We start from the raw sequence: 19283 nt of genomic DNA on the forward strand, positions 1-19283 counted from the left end.
ATTCCACAGACGCCACTTTGGGGACGAGCCGGGGCTCAGCACCCACCTCAACTTTCCTCACAACACCGCGCCTTCAGCTCAGGCCGACATCACCCCCGGCCCCGGAGAAAGAGGCGGGGGGAGAGGCTTGAAGAACCAGCCCCCCCGCGTTGTGAGGAGCCGGGGGGCCGGAGCATCACCCCGCTGCTCCCCCCAGGCGACAACAAAGCTCGGGCCGGACGGTTCGGGGAGGGGGGGGGGGGGCAGAAAGTGACAGGCGGCCGCCCGGCGCCCCCTCCCCGCCGCCCGCGGCCCAGCGCGGCCGAGCGCCGGCCCCCCCCCCACCCCCCGCTCCCTTCCCGCTCCCTCCCTGAGGTAAACAAGCGGCCGCCCGCCCCGCCGCCGCCCCGCACTCACCTCAGCGGCCCCCCCGGCGCCCGGGCCGGCCCCGGAGCGGCGCAGGCGGAGACGCACACAAAGGGTAATAAAGGGGGAGGAGGGGAGCGCGGGGGGTGGGGGCTGCCCAACTGCCTGCCGCTCCCCCGCCGAGCTGTCGGGGCCGCCTCTCGCCTTCGCCGACCGCCGCAGCGGGGAAAAGGGAGGGGGGTGGGGGGGGGGAAGGGGGGGAATAAACTCCTCCGGCGGGGCTGGGAGGGACGGGGACGGGGGGGGGGGGGGAAACTCGGGGCGCCTGGCACCGGCCCCCCGCCCCCGCCGAGCGGAACGAGCGGCCTGTCCCTTTAACGGTATAAATAACGGGCCCCCCCGCCGCCGCTGCCGCCCCCCCCCGCGCTCCTCCTCATCGTCAGCTGCTGCTGCTGCTCCGGCGGCTGGGGCTCCGGCGCTGCCGGGGAGGAAGAGGGGAGGCAGCCACTGCGCATGCGCCCCGGGGGAGCTCGGGAGGCCGCGGGGGGGGTGGGGGGGGAAGAGAGGGAGGGACGGGCTCTTCCCACCGGGCCCCGCGCGCACCCGGAAGGAGATGCGGCGGCGGGGCGGAAGGAAGTGGCGGGGAGGGGCGGAAGTGAGGGCGGGGAGGGGCGGAAGTGAGTGGGGGGGAGGAGGAGTGGGGGGGAGCCCGCCGTCACGTGAGGGGGGAGGGCCGCGCGGGGGCTGCTGGGAGCGGGGTGGGGCGGGGCGGGACGGGACGGGAGCGCGCGCGGCGGCGTCAGCCGCCTCAGGTGAGGGAGCGGCGGGAATTGTGAGGGGGAGGATGCGAATAGGGGACGGGACAGGTCGCTCGTCGTCTCAGCCCGGTGGGGTTGCGATCCTCCCCTACCCCCCCCGTCTGCCTCTCACTCGAGCGCCGCGGCTCCTGGGGGGCCTCAGTTCGTGTGTGGGTAACGGCTGATGAGGTATGCGGAGGCCGCGGAGCCGCCCCCGGCCGGGCCTAAGGCGCGGGGGGTGAGGCGGGAGCGGCGCCATCCCCCCCTTTCACCACGGGAACGTGGCTCTGAGCGGGTATTTGGATTGGAACTAGCGGCTGCGACGGGTACCCGATGGCTGCGGTGCTTCCGTGTCAGTTTCTGAGCCCGGAGTGAAAAACGGGAGCGGGCGCGATCCTGTGCCCGTGGTCCCGCTGCTCCCAGTTTAATTAAACGAACGGATTCGGTTCAACTTGGTGTCCCCGTGCCGTGCGCTCCGGTGCCTCTGCTCCCGTGGTGGTTCCTTCATCTATCTGTGTTTTATCATCCGGTCTCGTCCTTTGCAGCCAGAGCTGCCGTGCCAGGGGATTGCACTATGCTGACCTTGCGATAGAAGGAATGAAGCTGGGAGAAGTAGAAAACAGCTATTTTAAAATAAGTGTAAATTGTTGCGGAGCAAGTCTTGGAGGCTTTCTGGTAGTACAAAGCAGGAGAATGGAGTTTTACTCGTGCTGCTTATCTGCAGTGGCACTGTGGTTACTGTTATAAGCTGCACCAGTATAAACATGGTGTTGTGCTTTAACCTCAGCAGGCAGATGGGAGCAGCAGCCGCTCTCTCGCTCCCCCGTGTTGGGATTGAGGAGAGAATCAGAAAAGTAAAAGTGAGAAAACTCGTGGGTTGAGATAAAGACAGTTTAATAAGTAAAGCAAAAGCCGTGCGCACAAGCAAAGCAAAACAAGGAATTCATTCCCTGCTTCCTGTGGGCAGGCAGATGCTGAGCCATCTCCAGGAAAGCCAGGCTCCGTCATGTGCAACGGTGACTTGGGAAGACAAATAACATCACTCTGAATGTCCCCCTCTTACTTCTTTCCCCAGTTTCTATGCTGAGCACGATGCCATGTGGGATGGGACATCCCTTTGGCCAGTTGGCGTCAGCTGTCCCGGCTGTGTCCCCTTCCAGCTCCTTGTGTCCCCCCAGCCTGCTTGCTGCTGGGGTGGGTTGAGGAGCAGAAAAGACCTTGACTGCCCAGCAACAGCTAAAACCACCAGTGTGCTATTGACAGTATTTCTCATCCCATATCCAAAACAAAGCACTACACCAGCTGCTAATAAAAAAGTTAACTCTTATCACAACTGAAACCATGACGTGTGGTTAGCCAGTTGTTCCTTAAAAAACTTAATTGTCGTGATCTAACATGTTGCCATGTGCCTGTAGCTTGTTCCAGCTGCAGAAACATAAATACGTTGCTTCAGACTATCTCAAAGGCAGTTAAATTAACAAATTACACTTGGTGGTTGGTCAGAGGGGAAGGTGTGCAAATGTCACTTGTTAGTACAACTTACTTGAAGGGTATCTGCTTGGTTGTTCACAATAATGTACCTGAAGTGTAAACACGTGAGCTGTGCCGCTCCTGGTTCTGTGTGAGATCGGCTTGTGTGTGGCTGTGCTGTCTTGGCGGAACTTGGCATGTCATTCACGGACTTGGGAATGTCAGTGTTAAGAACTTGCTAGAAGAACTTGGAAGAGAACTTGAAGAAAAACTTTCGTATCAGTTGCATTAGGTACTGTTTGCATTGCGTTGAAAAGCATCCTAAACTCTTCAGAAGTTGTATGTAAACATGGATTTCATCTAATGAGAAATGTGTTATAAATCTTTACAAGTTTGTTTTTTTCTTTTTTACTGGCAAGGTGAACTACATCCTTAACAGCTAAGAAACAATGCTCATTACAACTTAAGTTCTTACAAGTGAGCCTTGGGTTTGCTGTACTAAATTTCATTTACTAACATCTAAATAGATGTTCTGACTAACGTGATTATTTGGAAAACAGAGTAATTTAGTATAACTTTTATATTCTCTTTCTTATTTAAAGATGAAAACTTCTGCAATGAGTAAACGTAAGTCAAAGGAGAGCAGCGAAGCAAATGGAGAATGCATTTCAAAGGTTAGTAACATCTTTGATAGCTGGCTTTGTATTTAAGTTATGTAACTTTTTCATCCTCTGCCACCCATGTCATTCTATAGTTTTTTACTAGACCAGTGGAGAAGGCATGTACAGATACTTGATGTAATTTCTAGGTCTGTAAATTGGTTTTGTACTTATGTTCTATTTGTCTTGCAGCTTCTCACCTGATATTTACTTGCTTCAAGCATTATAGTAACGATCTACTGTTTGAAATCTTAATAAAAATGGTAAAGAATGGTCTTGCCCTTTTACAGCTGTTCGTGGCAACAGATTTGCATAAATCTATTTTTATCTAATCAGATTCTTTATCTTACAGTTGGTAGGGCAAATTAGAATCTAGGTGACTTCTTTTTAACAGCTTAGGTTAAGCGGGACAGCATCTGCCAAATCAGTTTTAAAGTTTATTTTTTTAAGCTTTGTTCTTCTGTTTTCTCAAAGTGTCTACTTAAAAACTGTGACGCAAATTGTAACGAATTACTTCTGGTTCAGTGATTTCTTACATTGTAATATCTTCCCTTCATTTACATGTAATGTCCCTTTATAGGAGGAAAACCTTTTCGCTTGTGAATGGACAATGCTGACTGTTCAGATAGATCGCTCATTGAAACAGAATTAATCTGAAAATTAAATCATTAAGACTTTAGCAGAAGAAAAAATACCTGAAAAATCAGGTAGACAAGCACAGCTCATATTAAAAAGTAACTCCTTTCATAAATGGAAATTATTAACAAAATAGATTTCTGTTGTTCTTCTATCCATTATTTAGACTTGCTGAATTTTCTCTTTTCTGCTACAAAAGAATCTATTAAATATCCTGCTTACTGCAACTTTATTCTTGCTTTCCGGACCCCTATATTATTGATGACAATTAAAATTTACATGTTACAGAGTATTTGTAACACCACAGAAACATACATATTTTACTATTACTTTATTGCAGTAGTTACATTCTTGGTACATTCTCGTGTTTGAAGCACCAAGCATTCTTTCTGTCTTGTGTTATATCCACAGGTGCAAAAAACTTTACGTGAAAGATTCTGTCACCATTATGCTACTGGAAAACTGTTTGGGACTGAACGTCAGTACAGGTGAGTGGGCAGACTCAAATACTAAGGAATTTCTACTTTAGCCACAGTAGAAAAATAATCAGGTGAAGTCAGAACTTTCTGCTGCCTGTTTTTCGAACTTATACAGGCTGTCCTGGTTTTTAATTTCTTGTCCTTGTTTCAAATCTGTAATTCCTGAAACACTTTTTTTGAGCCTGGAAGATACTTTCAGTGCATATTCTAAGGCAATGTTTAATGACCTGACCAAGCAAAAAGTTAAATTCTCTTGTTGCGAATCTTTGTTTTTACTTCATATTTTCTCCTGTTTATTGGTAAGCTGGGTTAAAAGCAAATCTTAAACCTTGGATGCCAACATTACTCTTGAGGTGGAGATCCATATTTAAAACAAACCTATTCTTGGGGTCATCCAGATGCAGAGGTTAAAGTTAGGAAGAAAGGACCTATTGTGACAATACTACTATCCTAATACTAATCCTTTTACAGATGCAGGTCAAATTCTGAAAATAACAAACACATACCTAAAGAACTTGTTTTAAAGAATCAATTTTTCCGAGCATAACTGTATGCAAGCTGAATCGCCTGATGTGAGCATTAATTTCCTTTCCCTTACAGGAATGAAAATAACATTTCTGGTTTTAGAAAAGTGTAGTGTGATATCCTCACATAGACGTGTTTGTTGTTATGAGAGAATGTATTTCTATAATGTTAGTATTCTACAAACCAAGCCTCCCCTCTTTATAGTGGAATTCTGAAAAACAGTTTTACAGATTGCTTTCTACTTAATATGGTGCTGTTGATCAATTATACTGGAGAGAAAACACGATGAACTTCCCCACTCACTCTTAGTTTTTCCTTCTCAAGATGTATCAGGGCTCTTGGCTATAGTTAGCTCTAAAGAGCTATAGTTTGCTCTAATGCAAAACCACATGCATTTGCTACAGCTGTTCCATGATGTCTCTATCACTCCTTTAGAAGAGATTGCACGACGTAAATATGTTAAGTAAAAAAAAAAAGCAAGCATATTAAATGTATGCATTTGTAGACACTTGGGAATTGGAAGTGTCAATATTTTTTGTAAGTACTTTAAAAGGGGTACTAGGTGATTAGTCTATCTGGAGATAATTTATAGTTATTCTTTGTTCCTTCTTTTGGGTGGCAATAGAATATGAACTTGAAGTTCAGTATTGCTGTTAGCGTTCACAAGCTTTGGTTGCCTAAATTTAGCATATAATCAGCTTTATGAAGATTGTCAAAATGAATGTATTCCAGTAGATCATTAATTTTTTTTTCCTGGTGTCAAGGTCTTCCTTCAATACATTTGCCGGTCTTCCTTTTTCATGAGCTATAGTGGTATCACAGAAAGCAATCTTTCTTTTTTTTTAAAGAAAGAAATAATTATTGAAGCCCGTCCTTTCATGGTGGAGAATTGTAGAACTTTATGAATTAGTGATACTTCCGACTTCTGCGTGTTTCAATATTTTGAAATATTTTAAGAGATCTGATCACTCAGCCTTTTGTACTTTATTGTGTTACATTTTGGTTGCCCTGAATGTCGGCTCTGAGACCAAGTTGAAATGTATCAAGTTTTGTCTTATGTCCTAAAGATTCTTTGAATTTTCCATAGTTTCAGTGAATGTTGTCTGGTTTGCCATTTTTAACCTGTTGCTGTTGTCAACACAGACATCTGCTGGAACTTCTGAAACGAACGACAGTTCATGGCGAAAGTAATTCTGCCCTCATTATTGGACCCCGAGGATCAGGAAAGACTGCGGTATAAACATGTATTAAGACTCTATACAAGGTCAAATGAAGCGTGAGGTAGATAATCTCACCAAAGTCCTGGGAGCGTTTGGAGCTAAATTTTCATCTCTGACTGTTTTTAAAGAGAATTGCTAACTGTTTACATAGAATTTCAAAAGATTCTAGGACTTCTTGTGAGATAATTCTCTTGAGCAACAGTGTGGAGAAATTGGTTTCCCAACAGTATTCTGAAGTTTTTCAAATGCTGAGTTTCCTGGTGATTTTGTAAAGTAGAATAACGTCATGTGCAGCTGAAAAAAACACGTACCTGTCCATCCTTACAATAGGTTGCAGAAGTATGCATGGTTTTGGAATCCTTTGTGTGTCTTCACCAGGTATCATGACACACCACAGGTATGCATGTAAACATGTAAAATGGAAATAATTTTATCAGAACAAGTTGCATTTGCCGTTCAGTGATCTGACTACATTGGACATTCTGCCTTCTTTCAGCATTTCTCCTATTACAATTCTTCGATAGTTCTTGCCACAGAGGAGTTAATCTTTGCAATTAAACCTATGTTTTGCTTACTCTTTAAAAGTTAACCTGCTATTACTATTGGGCCTCCGCTGTAAAAATGACTGAAAAAGTGTCCAAAAACCGTAAAAAGAGTAGACTAAGGGGTGGATTTCTACATAGCTGCTTATATGTAGAGAATGGTAAGGTATCTTAATCCTGTTTGAAGTGTGTCAGAGAATATTGTTACCTAAATTGCTAGGTGGTAGAATATTGTCTGGCAGTTTTAGTTTGTTCATGACAAGCACAGGTTTTGTATTTTAAAGGAACTCTTTTTAGTTGAGGCATGTGAAGGGATGACATCTAACTTAAGTGTTACATACTTTAATATTATGCAAACACTTAAGTCTTTTATGTTTACATGAGTATATAATGTGATAAATATGTTGGCTGTTACTGTAGAAGTACTCAAGATTGAAAAATTACACAAATTACTTTGGAAGTCTTCCCAAGTACTAAAGCAAGTGGCCTTCAAGCTTTTAAATACAGTTGAATAGAAATAAATTAATAGATTGTAAACATGTCCTTGATACAGCTGACACAAATCATTCTGCCTATTTGTTGATGGCTTTCGTGTTTTGCATTTCAAAAACAGTCAGTATTGTTACGTTCTTCTGTCACCAAAACTCAAACTATTTTTATTATTTAATTGAAGTTTAAATTTTCATCCAAACCTTTTACGTAAGGATAGTGAAGGTGAAAATTTGTGATCCTTCCCGCTGGGACATAAGTAAGCAAATCATGTATGAGAAATGAATTATTTTCTTATTCTACATCAAGTGAAAGATATTAGTTCTCAAAAAGAGGCAAGAAAATAAGTATATATGTATGTATACATACATGTAGAGCTGCAAATTCTCAGCTGAGGAAGCAAAAGCAAAGAAGTAGCAAGTGAATGAAAAGTTAATGTTTCATCTACTTATACGTACTTTAATACAAATTCCTTATTACTTTTACCAAGATGATGGACTATAAAATTGGGACCCCTAAGTTTTATAAGCAGTAGTCGATGTAATTATGTGTAATTTAATTGTCTCATGCTTCCTAACTTCAAGAGGAAAAGAATAAGCATAGTGTCTTTAAAGATTTAAAGGAAAGATTTTTGTTCTACAGCATCTAATGAAGCTGAATATTTTACTAACTCGAGCCAAATTCTGTCATATCTCAAACTCTTAAACCTTTTTTTGATTAAGGCAAAAGCCCTAGATATTACCTCCAAAAATTAGTGACCGAAATACTGGAGATATTTTTATATTTCCTTCCCTAATCAGCAGAATGAACAAATGTAATCACTACAGTCAAGATAGTGAATGCGAAGTTGTCATTTTAGTCTTGAAAATACTCAAACCTGATGTTACCTAGTGAAACTGCATATACTGTTTCCTATCTGATAATATCCATTTGTACACTTTTCTTACTGTTAAAATCTTCTTGTAAAGAAATTATGTTGGTTTTTTTTTTCCTAGTTATTAAATCATGTCTTAAAAGAGCTCACCGAAATGAAAGAAGTTAGAGAGAACCTCTTGGAAGTTCATCTGAATGGCAAGTAATACAGCATTATTCAGATGTTATGTTATATTCAGTTGTTATATATTGTATGTACTGAACAAAAATTTTGGTTTCAGCAGTTGTTATCTAGCCTTGATTATGGACACATTTGTCTGTGAAGTCCAGAACGCCTTGTTTGGTATCGCTCTGTATAAAGAGAACTTGTTTGCTTCTAATGACTTTTCAAAATGTTAAAAATCAATTCAGTTGTGAATTAATTGTTTTAAGTAACTTACTACATATGGAAAATTGTTGTGTAGTATTAATTTTTGAAAAGGCTGGAAATGGAGAGAAGCTTCTGGATAAGTTTCTATTGGCTGTAGATGCGGCCTCTTGGAGTGAAGGAGAGCTGCCAGTTCTTCATGAAAAAAATAATTTTCTTTCAGGGCTTCTGCAGACTAATGATAAAGTGGCCCTGAAGGAGATCACCAGACAGTTGCACCTCGAAAATGTGGTTGGGGATAAAGTTTTTGTAAGTATCAACTTTATTATACTCTTCGCTTATCTCCCTCAAAAATTCTTGCCTGAAAAACTAGCTTTATAGGATGCAGCTTGTTGAGACTGAATGGACTTTGAGAGTTTATGAGCAAAATTGCGATGGGCTGGCTCAGTCTTCTCAAAGCTTTCTCTTATAAGATATTTAATAGTTGATGTCAGTAGTGAACTGTGGCAGCGTTTAGCTGTGAAGACCCTGGTTTACAAACCCTTCAAGCATGCCAGCAAATACGTGTGGTGCTGAAAAAAGTGCTGAACATTACATTTTGCTAGTTGAGCAATATTAATGTATCCTGATACTTTTCCAAAAAACATCAACTTTGACTTAGAGAAGGAGGAAGTATGGGTAGGGTCTCATAACGTTTACTTTAAGCCTCTAAATGAAACAAGCTTTAAGCATTCCGAAGAGACTTTGCTCAGAGGGGTAGAGTATTTTGGAAAGCAAGTATCTTTAGCATATTTGCCACATTTTCTACTTATAGGGAAATCTGTCCTGGCTTCCTAGAGCTCTTACTTCGCATAAAATTCCTTTTAAAATATTTGCATCTATTGACCTTTTCCCAAAGATAAGAAACTTATTTAAATTTGTACTAAAGTCAGTAATAAAAAGAATAACTGAAGTGCTTCAGATTAAATTTCACTCATTTGGTTGTGAAATAACTTGGGCTAGTGATGTAAGTTACACTGTTTGTTGCCTGTTACTCAGTGAGTGTTCTTGAGAGGCCATCTCCTGGTACGACAGAAGATGCTTCTGAGCATCATCTCCTCCTTTGCTCTCAGATAGGGGCTTCGAGATTGGCAGAGTTTATATAGTTGTGAGTCATGTTAAAGCACAATTATGAGAGGGGTGAAAGGTGAAATCTCAATAAATGAGGTTTATTTTCGTCAGTTGCGTTTGGAAAGCTGAAGAGATAGGTTCTTACTACTTCAGTAAGAGAAACCAGAGAACTAGGTTAGAGGCAGTCTGGAATACAAGATGAAGTGTAGATTGTAGTTTTTAGGCTTTATTATCTTTTGGAAATGCTTGCTTCTTAGGCTGTGCTTTGGTTTCTTACTTGTGCCAAATGATTTTAGATACAGAGAATGGAAAACCCTTTTTTGGTGGTGAGCTAAAATTTTCCCAAATACAGCTGCAGTAATAAAGGAAATAGCAAGTATTTAATTTTAGCATAGCCATTTGAATGAGTTGTCTTTTCAACAGAGAACTAAAACAACCTTTCAAGGTCCACAGTTCCACTACCAAAAATGCTGGAGGCAAAACTGGTCTTAAAATATGCTTAATTCCCCTATAATTTTCCCCATTAAGTTATTGTGGAGTACTACTGTAAATTCTTAGCCATCTAATCCCTTTGGTTGCACATGGGCAAGGAAACATACTGATTTGCAGGAATGTCCTTACTTTTGTCCATAGAAACTTTTCCTTTCTTAGCATCTGCAACTCACATTCAGAGAGTAAGTTGGCTTTTCTGCCTTTTTGACAGGGCTTGTGGTCTTCAGTTACTGTTATTTCCCATCTCACAACTTGTGTGCTTCAGAGTGCGTAAATGTGTGTGTAACTGAAGCAGGATGGTCAGAGCAATTCATTGTTTTCTGTCGTGAATGGCTGATGCTTTCATCCATCTAATAAGGTTGCAAATTAAAAAAGCTGCGTACTGATCATTCTCGGCGGAACACGTTAGGTGGCAGTTTTTGCATGTGTGTAGATGGAAAATGAGTATGCAGTAGCTATTTAAGGAAAGATAAAGCTACTTGTAAATTTAGCTTGTTGAAGACATTCTTCCAATCACTAGTTTTTTGCCTGTCTGAGGCAATTAGTTTGGGGTTTTCAGACTGGAAAGAGTGGATCAATGTAGAGTTAACTATCAGTTTTCTTGTCCTGAAGAGATTATGGTTATACAGCATGAAGTAACATTGTAAATTTGCAATTATGCACTGGTTTCGAAAGTAGGGCTTCAGAAGGAAATGGACTTCATTACATGCCCGGTCTTGATGTAGTGACAAAATTCTGAGAATGGCATTGAAAATCTATTGTAAAACCTTTTTTTCTTCTCTGTATAGGGTAGTTTTGCTGAAAATCTCGCGTTCCTTCTTGAAGCTTTAAGGAAAGGTAAACAATGATAGCCCCTGTTCTGAAACTGCGTGTGTGTTTGTCGCTTGACCGAAAAGTTAGCACATAGGGGTTTCTTCATCTGCTTGTACAAGTGGTATGAAGAAATCTAGCCCAAGACTGTATCATGGTTACAAAACAATGTAAAAAATAGTAATACTAACCAAACATATACTAACATAGCTGATACCAGCTATGAAGGACAGATTCTTTTACCCAGATTGAAGCTATTAAAAACAGTGGGTTTTTAAAAAAGAATTGCATGCAAGTCTGCCATCCCCTGCAACCAGAAATGACGGGTGGCAGAATACTACAAAACCTTACTGATTTTTCAGTGTGTCTTTGTTTTTACCATTGTAGCAGTACACATGTGAAAGGAGGGCTTAGTGAAAAGAAAATACATAAATTGTTAAAACTGGAAAAAGTGAAAGCTGTAGAGATGGAAGTCTGCTGCTGATGTTACCATACTAACTTTTACAATTGCTTTCTCAGGAGATCGAACTAGCAGTTGCCCAGTCTTGTTTATACTGGATGAATTTGACTTGTTTGTTCATCACAAGAATCAGACGCTCCTCTATAACCTCTTTGATATATCCCAGTCAGCGCAAACTCCAATAACAGTTATTGGACTTACATGTAGACAGGTAAGAAATTGCGCCTTCTCATTCAAAGTTTTTAGCTGTTTTAAAGAGACTTTTGTCTTAGTTGGAATGTTTTTTCCTCTCCTTGAACCTTACTTAATTTACTAGGAGACTTTTCTCAACTATCCATTTTTCTGACTTTTGAATTGGGAATGGGGGTGGGGGGAATAAAAAAAAAATAAAATAATTTGTGCAGAGAGCAAACTTAGATGACCAAAAAACTGCAAAGCCTTCAATTTTACTGCTAGAGGAGCAGGTTTACATTTCTAAGGAGGCACAAGGCTGTTGTCCTGTATTATAGCAGCAGAGCCGCATTTATCCATGGGGCTGTTCTGTATCATACTGTTGTCCACTCTTTGGGGAGGCTCCTGGGCCTTTCAGTTTCTTGGTCAGCAGCTGGTAAGAACAGACTTGTGTTAACCTACAGGGTTTAAATCACTGTTCTGAGGACAAGGAATTTTTTTTTAAGCAAACGCTTCAGTAGGGCACGTTTGCTATAAAATTAGCATGCTCAAAATGGATTTTGGTTCCATGTTAAAATTGCTTTTACAATTTTTTTTACAATGACATTCTAGGGAACTGTGGACGGATTACGTGTATACTCTGAAATAATTACTTTCTAACACTATGGAAGCTGAAACTTTGTAAAAATTCCACTGTTTTCCTCAACAAACTGTATTGGTGATGGAGGTAGCTGGGTTATGACAAGAAGAATAATTAAAATCTTTAATTGAAGCCTGAATCTGGGTTGATTTGGTTTTGGTGATATTTGGCTGGGCAAATTTTTGGAAGGTAATAGAATAGTTAATAGTTGATTTAGTAAATTACAGTATTTTCTTTGCTTCATTACTGTCCTGACTCTGGTATCCTCATCACCCATTATTTAGAACCCTGTATTGCTCTACTTTTGAATGTAATTAAGGTAGAGGCTTCAGAGGCTGCGTCATGGTTCTGGTGATAGCCGTCGCTTCTTATTTTTAAAAAAATCACTGGTCCCTGTTGCATGTGACTTCTAAATTGAAAGGGGTCTTTATGTTTTGCACTGTTCGTTCTCTATTTACTGTTTTCACTCTCTTTTTGGTGAGGAATGTCAGTATTCTTCAAGCCTTTTTTTAGTGCAAGTAAAACCACCAAAACCAACACACAACAAACCCTTAAAAAAGTGACCCACCCCAACTTCCTAGAAACTGGGAGTGTGATCATTCTGTCCCAGTATAAGGTAGGGGAGTAGTACTGTGTTTCTCTAAAAGGATGAATCCCTCAGCTTGTTTCTGATGCCACTCTGTTGCAACGAGTTCTGAGAAAAGTGTGTGTTTCTCTATTATCTTCAACCAACAACTTGGTGGCACACCTGCTTAGCGCTGTGTGACAATCTTAGAAGATGAATATTGGCTCGTAAGGGTTTTTTTTTTAAGCTGGATTCTTTCAGTTTGACAAAAGGCACGTGAAATGACAGCTGCCAACCTACGTATCTACTAAACAGACATCTTGTTTCAGCCTATCACAGCTCTAGACATCTTGAATGCAGACTTAAGTAACTGAAATATTTACATAATCTATGGAGAAATTTTGCTGGGTATCCTAGCAACTAATTATCCTGTATGATGTAGCGCATCACGTGATTTGGGTAAATGGCTAGTTGTTAGGCATTTCAAGGCACATCAATTATAATAATTAGCAAAGGTCTTGTTAGAACATTTTAAGCCTGAGAATTTAGTAATTGGGTTTTTTAACGTGATTTACTTTGTTTTCTCTTGTAGTTTTTACTGTAGCAAAGAATGCACTAAATGCATCTGCTTTTTTAAATTATTGTTTTACTTTTCTTTTTTTTCCAAGGATATCCTGGAGCTCTTGGAGAAGAGAGTAAAATCAAGGTTCTCTCACAGACAGATATATTTGATGAATTCCTTTGATTTTAAACAATACATTAGGATATTCAAGGAACAGCTTTCTCTTCCCAATGAATTTCCTGATGAGTCTTTTGCACAAAAATGGAATAATAACGTTCAGGTATTTGAAAATCTTTATACTTGGCTTTAGTAAAACTTCTAAAGTAAGACCAGTTCCTAAGTGTAAAGCCTTTATCTGGGGTTAGAATTTCCTTTCACTATTTGAGTTTCAGATGGAATAAATCAAATTGTGATAGAGAATCTTTGCTTATTGAAGTCTGGAGATAAAACTAGAAGTGTCACAAAAAAGACCAGAAAGTTCAAGTTAGACGTGAAGAACTGTATTGTCCAGCGTAAGCTAAGCTCTTTCTGAAAGTTAGCTAACTGGTATTTCTTCACGTGAGTATGAAATTATTTGCTGAGATGATTAAAATACCACTTAAAATTTTTTTTTAGCATCTCTCAGAGGATAAAACTGTGAAAGACATCCTGCAGAACCTTTTTCATTACACCAAAGATCTGCGCTCGCTTCATTTGCTGTTGGTATGTATTTGGATATGTATATAAGATCTTCTTGATTTACAATAGTCTGTAAACATTTGTGTTTTTCAAGCCAGTGATCTGAGCTTTGCTTGAAACATCTGTTCATTCAGCGGGCTTTTGACAGTACTGGTTTCTTGCATGCTTTATCAGTCCGTGCTTTACTAATGAATTTGAGTAGTTCTGTAGTGGTTATCTTGTGAGCGTATACTGCTTAATTAAAATGTTGGTGGGGTTTTAGTATTTAAATAGCGTTTGCCAAGTGTTCCCATTTATAAAGCAAAACTGTAGGTGAAATACTTTCAAAATATGCTTTGCTTTCTGAGATTCTTTATGAACCATGCGATTAGGCACCACTTTGTTTTCCAGAGCTGGTTTCATATATGGAGCAATTCAGGTAGCCCAGATGCTGCCCTGAATTCGTCCCATTACTGTGACGTTAGTCCAGGAAATGTGATCTTAATCTTTTAAATCTTGGGGTGCTGGAAGCTTGCGGCTACTAATCCCTGGAAATACTGAGGTGGAAGTTAATTGGCATCAAGGGCCTGAGGACGCTTTCAGAATTGTACTTGGTAGCTTGAGCCTTTCCTGGTTATCTTAGGGGAGAGGAGGAAGGCCTCCTCGCTGTGGGGCGAAAAGTTAGACTGCTGCCTCCCTGTTGAGAGAAGACTTATTCTGTAAGTAGGAGGAAATGCTGATGGTCAACTTCCTCCTATAATGACATACGAGCCAAAGCTTAACGTGTGGTCAGGATCTCTTGAGGGTCTCTTTCTTCTTGTGGTTTTGTTTTGGTTTTTTCTGTATCTGCCTCCCTCCCTCCTGTTTTTTAACACAGTTAGTGTGAATGCAGTAACGTTCATTACAGAAGATAAGTAACACTTAACCTTCCACTCTGTGGTGGGCTGTTCTTGGACTCTTCAGTGCTGACAGCTTTTCCCAACACTGAGTTTATAGCCACCCTGAAAACTAGATCACAGACGTCCTGCTCCAGTTCTGAAACCCATGATCAGAGTCCTCTTTTTGGTAGTCCTCTATTGACTTGAGTTCGTTACAAGATTGCAAATTATCTCTAGTTTAGGGGCAACCCGTGCTGTCTCTGTGGCTTGAATGAATGGCAGAAAAAGAGCTGCTGGCCATCTGAATAGCTCCAAGGTCTGCCAGAGCTGAGGCAGAAATTCCTAATTGTTTTCTTCAGCATGTTCTGAATTTTTCCTTTAGAAAGGGGCTTTTTCACTCTGTGAAGTCATCTTGCTCAGAAAAGTACATAATACAGATTCTAGCACTTCTGTAATTCTTTTCTATTAGCTTGAAGTGTGGATTAATTGCCCCGCAGGATGAATTTTTCCTTAATTTTGAAAATCTGTAGGAGTCTGCCATTTGAGCTGGTGCGAGCAGCTTTGTGATGGGCGGGGGGGTGGTGGTGGTGGTGAGAATGGTGCTACTCTTGCTAAATTACACTTGTCCCCAAGTGATGGTCCCCATCACTTTGCATTGTCAGATGAACACATGCGTTTTCAGCGGAAACGTAGTATCCGTTCCGTGTTGCAGTACCGGCAATGGTATTGCACAAAACCTTGAAAAGCTTGGAAGAACTGAACAAGTTAAGTTTTTCAGCAAAGTAAAAGAAGTAATTTTTTACGTAAGTAGAACTAGGTAGCTCATAACCCAGCTGGTAAAATCTAGTTTTGCTGTTGGTAAATGCTGTTTCCCCATGGTTTCTCTTGTGCGGGTGACTTTGTGCACTCAGCTGCTTGTCTGCCTCTGGACCCGGTGAAGCAGAGGATGCCCAGCGCTCCCGGCTCTGTTCACTGGAGCGACCCATTACTCACAAATCTCACTGCCCTGAAGCAGAGGGGGCAGTGACTTACAGGAGATACCGCTGCGTTTCCTCTGCTTCTTTCCATTTTGCATGTCTGCTAGTGACTTGGGGCTGTTGTTTCTTCATCCCTCTCCATCTTCCCTGCCCAAATTCCCTTTAGCTTCTGTAGTATAAAACCTCACCCTGTACCTTTGGAAGCCTGACCTGATCATGCAGCTTTTTGAGGCTGCTCAGCGGACATCTGTAAGACGAGTGGAAAAGGCTGGTGGTAGATAGGAAAGACCTCAATTAGACAAAATAAATAGCTTTTCATCACACAGACCTGCAGAAGTCGGAGGTAGTCACTAAAAGTCATTTTTTCTGTTGATAAATATTAAATTGCAAAGTATCTACAAGGCAGATACTTAAAGCCCCGAAGAGCAAGTGAAGGTCGCTGCTCCGTTTTATACTGCTGCATAAAGGCTTGTGGATAATCAATAGCTTTGAAAGAGCGGTGTCAGAGGAGGTCAGTTAACTCCGTATTTATTAACTTACGCTTGTTCAAAACTCACTTTCTGTGACAGGTAGTGGAAGATCGTTAAAGATTTAAACTGCAGCTAGGCGAGACTTTTTAGCCAGTGTTCTGGAGGGGTAACTCGTATTCTGTAAACCAAGAGGCGCCTTCAGATGCTTTCTGAGCACTTTCAGTGACATGAGCGCGCTGTAGCGCTGGGTACCAAGGTGTGTTTAAAACAGTTGTAAGCCATTCTCACAGCAATATTGAAGTATGCTAATCCATTGAAATTAATACAAACAAGTTAATGGGTGTTTATCTCCTCTAGTGGGGAGGCTTTAAAGTTTCCAGCCTGGGAAACCTTCCTGGCAAAATGTAGTGGTAGCTACCAGCTATTTACAAGGTTTTCAGTATGAGCCTACTCTGTGTGTAGGGTTTATTCATTAATGTTTCCAGAAGGTGACTCCAGGGGAAATGTGTTCTTCTGCATTCCATCTCCAAGTAGAAAGTATGTCTGGTAATTAGTAATTAAATGAAAAATGTCTTCTGCTTTTTTTTTAGATGCTTGCTGTAAGTAACGTTACTGTGCGTCACCCACTTATCACTGCATCAGACCTTCAAGAAGCAAGCAAGCAAATCAGAATGGACTCAAAAGCAAATATTGTACATGGTAAAGCTCAGCTTTTTCCCCAAAAACCTTTCTTAGGAGTACAAAATGTGTCAAGTCCCTCCCTGAAATCCTGCTGATGTAACGCACGCGGTGTAGCACCGTGTCCCCCCGTGGTGTGAGCTGCAGAGGGAATCCATCCGCCCGTGGAGGTGGGATGTGCTGAGCACTGTGCTGAAGTTTTCTGATAAGCATTTTGGAACCTCTGCAGTGAGAAGAAATAAACATCTGGTGATGGTGTGAAGCCCAGATACAGTTGCAGGAGGAATTGCTTCTCTGATCAGGAAGAGTTAACTTAGCCCACTGCTGCTTCATGGCTTCCAGATTTCCCTGGTTTGGTTTGGTCGGCCCGTCCCCGTGGAGCTGATTGCCTCTGTCACTCCTTTAGCTTTGAATAGCCAATAACCTCTTCAGACTCTCCTTTCGTGGCATGCTGTACAGTAGCACCAAGATTGTCTTGGTGCTCCTAAAAATTCTTTCTCATGCCATACAATCTGCAATGAGGGTTTTTCTTTAATACTTAAATTTCCTGGGTTTTGATGGAAGCAGCCCATTTCTTAACATTCTTGCTTCAAATATCTGGAAAACAAATGTTCTCTCATCTAGCCTCTCCAATTCTGGATTATTTTTTGTTTTTACCTTATGAAGATACGTAACACAAACGGGTAAGGCCTACAGCATATAAAAATACAGGAATAAAAATAGTATGTGAACTGCTTGCGTTTCTGATATGCTTAAGAAGAAATATTTAGATCTTTTGTCTTTCCTTCTAGGTTTGTCTGTCCTGGAAATCTGCCTAATTATAGCTATGAAACACTTAAATGATGTCTATGAAGGAGAACCGTTTAACTTCCAGATGGTTTACAACGGTGAGAGAAATACCTGAACTTTACAAACACTAAATCACTTTCCCCTAACTAACTTTATTTTTCCCGTCTATTACCAATACAGAATTCCAGAAGTTCATACAAAGGAAGGCGCATTGTATGTACAACTTCGAAAAGCCGGTTGTCATGAAGGTAAGCCTGAAATGTCATTTTTCTTATTGGAAAGTATTCAGATGTTGGGGTTTTTTTTTAATAGCGCACGGTTTGAGTAGTAGATCAGAGTCTGGGCACCCGCCCCCTGCCTTCCCTGGGGCGGGAGCTCAAGGCCGGCCGCGCTGGTCAGCAGTTCCACCCTGAAGAGTTCAGTACCAGGGGAAGGACTCTCTTTCCAGGGAGCTTAACTGATGGAGGACTGGGGTTCGGCAAGAGAGATTTGTGGCCCCGGGCAGGTCTCTCCAGCTTGCTCGTTCACTTCTGCTGTTTAGAAGGGATGTCTCCAACATTTAAATGAATCTTACCACATCAAAAATCTGTTTTTCTTAATCCCAGTAGGTCTGACTGGTTTATGGCATCAATTTGTAGCTTAATAGGGCTGGTTTTGCCTCAATCAGCTACAGGCTGAAGTGTAAGTTGAAAAACAGTATTTTGGTTACGAACCTGGTCCCCGTTGGCCGCCTGGGCTATTGGCCTGTCTCTCAATTAACGTAATCTTGCCAGGCTCTGGCTGTAGGGCGTAATCCTGCTGTGTTGCAGCCGGCAAACAGGGGTCGGGCAGGTGCTGCGGTTTCAGCTCATGAACTGCACCCAAGGCCCAGCACATTCCGGAATGATGTTCTCTTCCATTTCCTAATTTTTTTTTTTCTTTTATTTTTAGGCATTTGAACACTTACTACAACTGGAATTAGTAAAACCAATAGAAAGACCATCTGTTCGCGTGCAGAGAGAGTACCTCCTAATGAAACTGGTTCTGGACAATAACCAAATCATGGACGCTTTGCAGGCGTATCCAAACTGCCCCACAGACGTCAAGCAGTGGGCAGCGTCCTCGCTCAGTTGGTTGTAAAATTTTGGAACTTGCCCTATCACTTTCTACATCCAAACTTTTGGGGTTTACTGGAAGCTCTGAAGATGTGATGTTTGCGTAGAGCAGGATGTTCAGATTAATAAATTTTTGGAAGAAGGTTGCTTTGCTGATCCTATTTTTGGATTTTGTTTTTTAAGAAGTGTAAGCCCGGCCAGACAGCAGGGTGGGTGTCTCCCTGCAGCGGGCAGCTCTGAAACTCTGCCCTGACCCTCCCAGCGCCACAGTCATGAACTGCAGGGTGAGAAATGGGTTTTGCAGCTGGTTTAGTGAAAGCTACGGAAGGTAGAGACTACTACGTCTTGGCAGCACATCTATATTCCAGGGAAGCGTTGCCGGCGGTTAGTGCTGCACCGTTCAGGAAGTGCTGGCTCCGGCCTGGTAGCTGGACTAGGGACATCTCAGAAGGATGAGGCAGCAGGGCCGATGGCTGGCTCTCTCCTGAGTAAAGAGTAAGTGACTCACGTTTACCTTAAGGCCTATAC

The 19283-nt window shown here is 41.8% G+C and overlaps 2 protein-coding genes across 13 annotated transcripts in view; one reads left to right on the forward strand and one right to left on the reverse strand.

The window, feature by feature from the left end:
* Positions 1-873, reverse strand: part of MBD5 (methyl-CpG binding domain protein 5) — a 148719-nt gene extending 147846 nt beyond the window's left edge. For all 9 annotated transcript variants that reach the window (XM_063340657.1, XM_063340656.1, XM_063340654.1 and 6 more), the window contains exon 1: positions 397-873. The gene's annotated coding sequence lies outside the window, so the exon portion shown is untranslated. The remainder of the gene's footprint in view (positions 1-396) is intronic.
* On the forward strand, positions 345-18897 carry ORC4 (origin recognition complex subunit 4). Of its 4 annotated transcripts, none has more exons than XM_063340663.1 (14): positions 345-460; positions 3215-3286; positions 4319-4395; positions 6055-6145; positions 8158-8233; positions 8626-8711; positions 10793-10841; positions 11334-11485; positions 13319-13492; positions 13828-13914; positions 16785-16893; positions 17664-17759; positions 17842-17909; positions 18592-18897. In XM_063340663.1, the coding sequence occupies exons 2-14, from the start codon at positions 3215-3217 to the stop codon at positions 18778-18780; spliced, it is 1326 nt and encodes a 441-aa protein (XP_063196733.1). In that variant the 5' UTR covers positions 345-460; the 3' UTR covers positions 18781-18897. The 4 variants fall into 4 exon arrangements, with proteins under 4 accessions (XP_063196733.1, XP_063196732.1, XP_063196731.1 ...); XM_063340662.1 differs by lacking the exon at positions 345-460 and adding an exon at positions 1105-1157; XM_063340661.1 differs by lacking the exon at positions 345-460 and adding an exon at positions 1176-1331.
* Positions 18898-19283: the final 386 nt, after the last annotated feature.

This window comes from Chroicocephalus ridibundus, chromosome 7, assembly GCF_963924245.1.
Source record: "Chroicocephalus ridibundus chromosome 7, bChrRid1.1, whole genome shotgun sequence".
Taxonomy (NCBI): domain Eukaryota; kingdom Metazoa; phylum Chordata; class Aves; order Charadriiformes; family Laridae; genus Chroicocephalus; species Chroicocephalus ridibundus.

What these genes read in the sequence shown, in the direction of transcription:
- ORC4 (XM_063340663.1), top strand. Translation starts at nt 3,215, where the DNA reads ATGAAAACTTCTGCAATGAGTAAACGTAAGTCAAAGGAGAGCAGCGAA. An exon ending in ATGGAGAATGCATTTCAAAG is followed by an intron (nt 3,287 to 4,318) that starts GTTAGTAACATC and finishes TTATATCCACAG; the next exon opens with GTGCAAAAAACTTTACGTGA. An exon ending in GGGACTGAACGTCAGTACAG is followed by an intron (nt 4,396 to 6,054) that starts GTGAGTGGGCAG and finishes TTGTCAACACAG; the next exon opens with ACATCTGCTGGAACTTCTGA.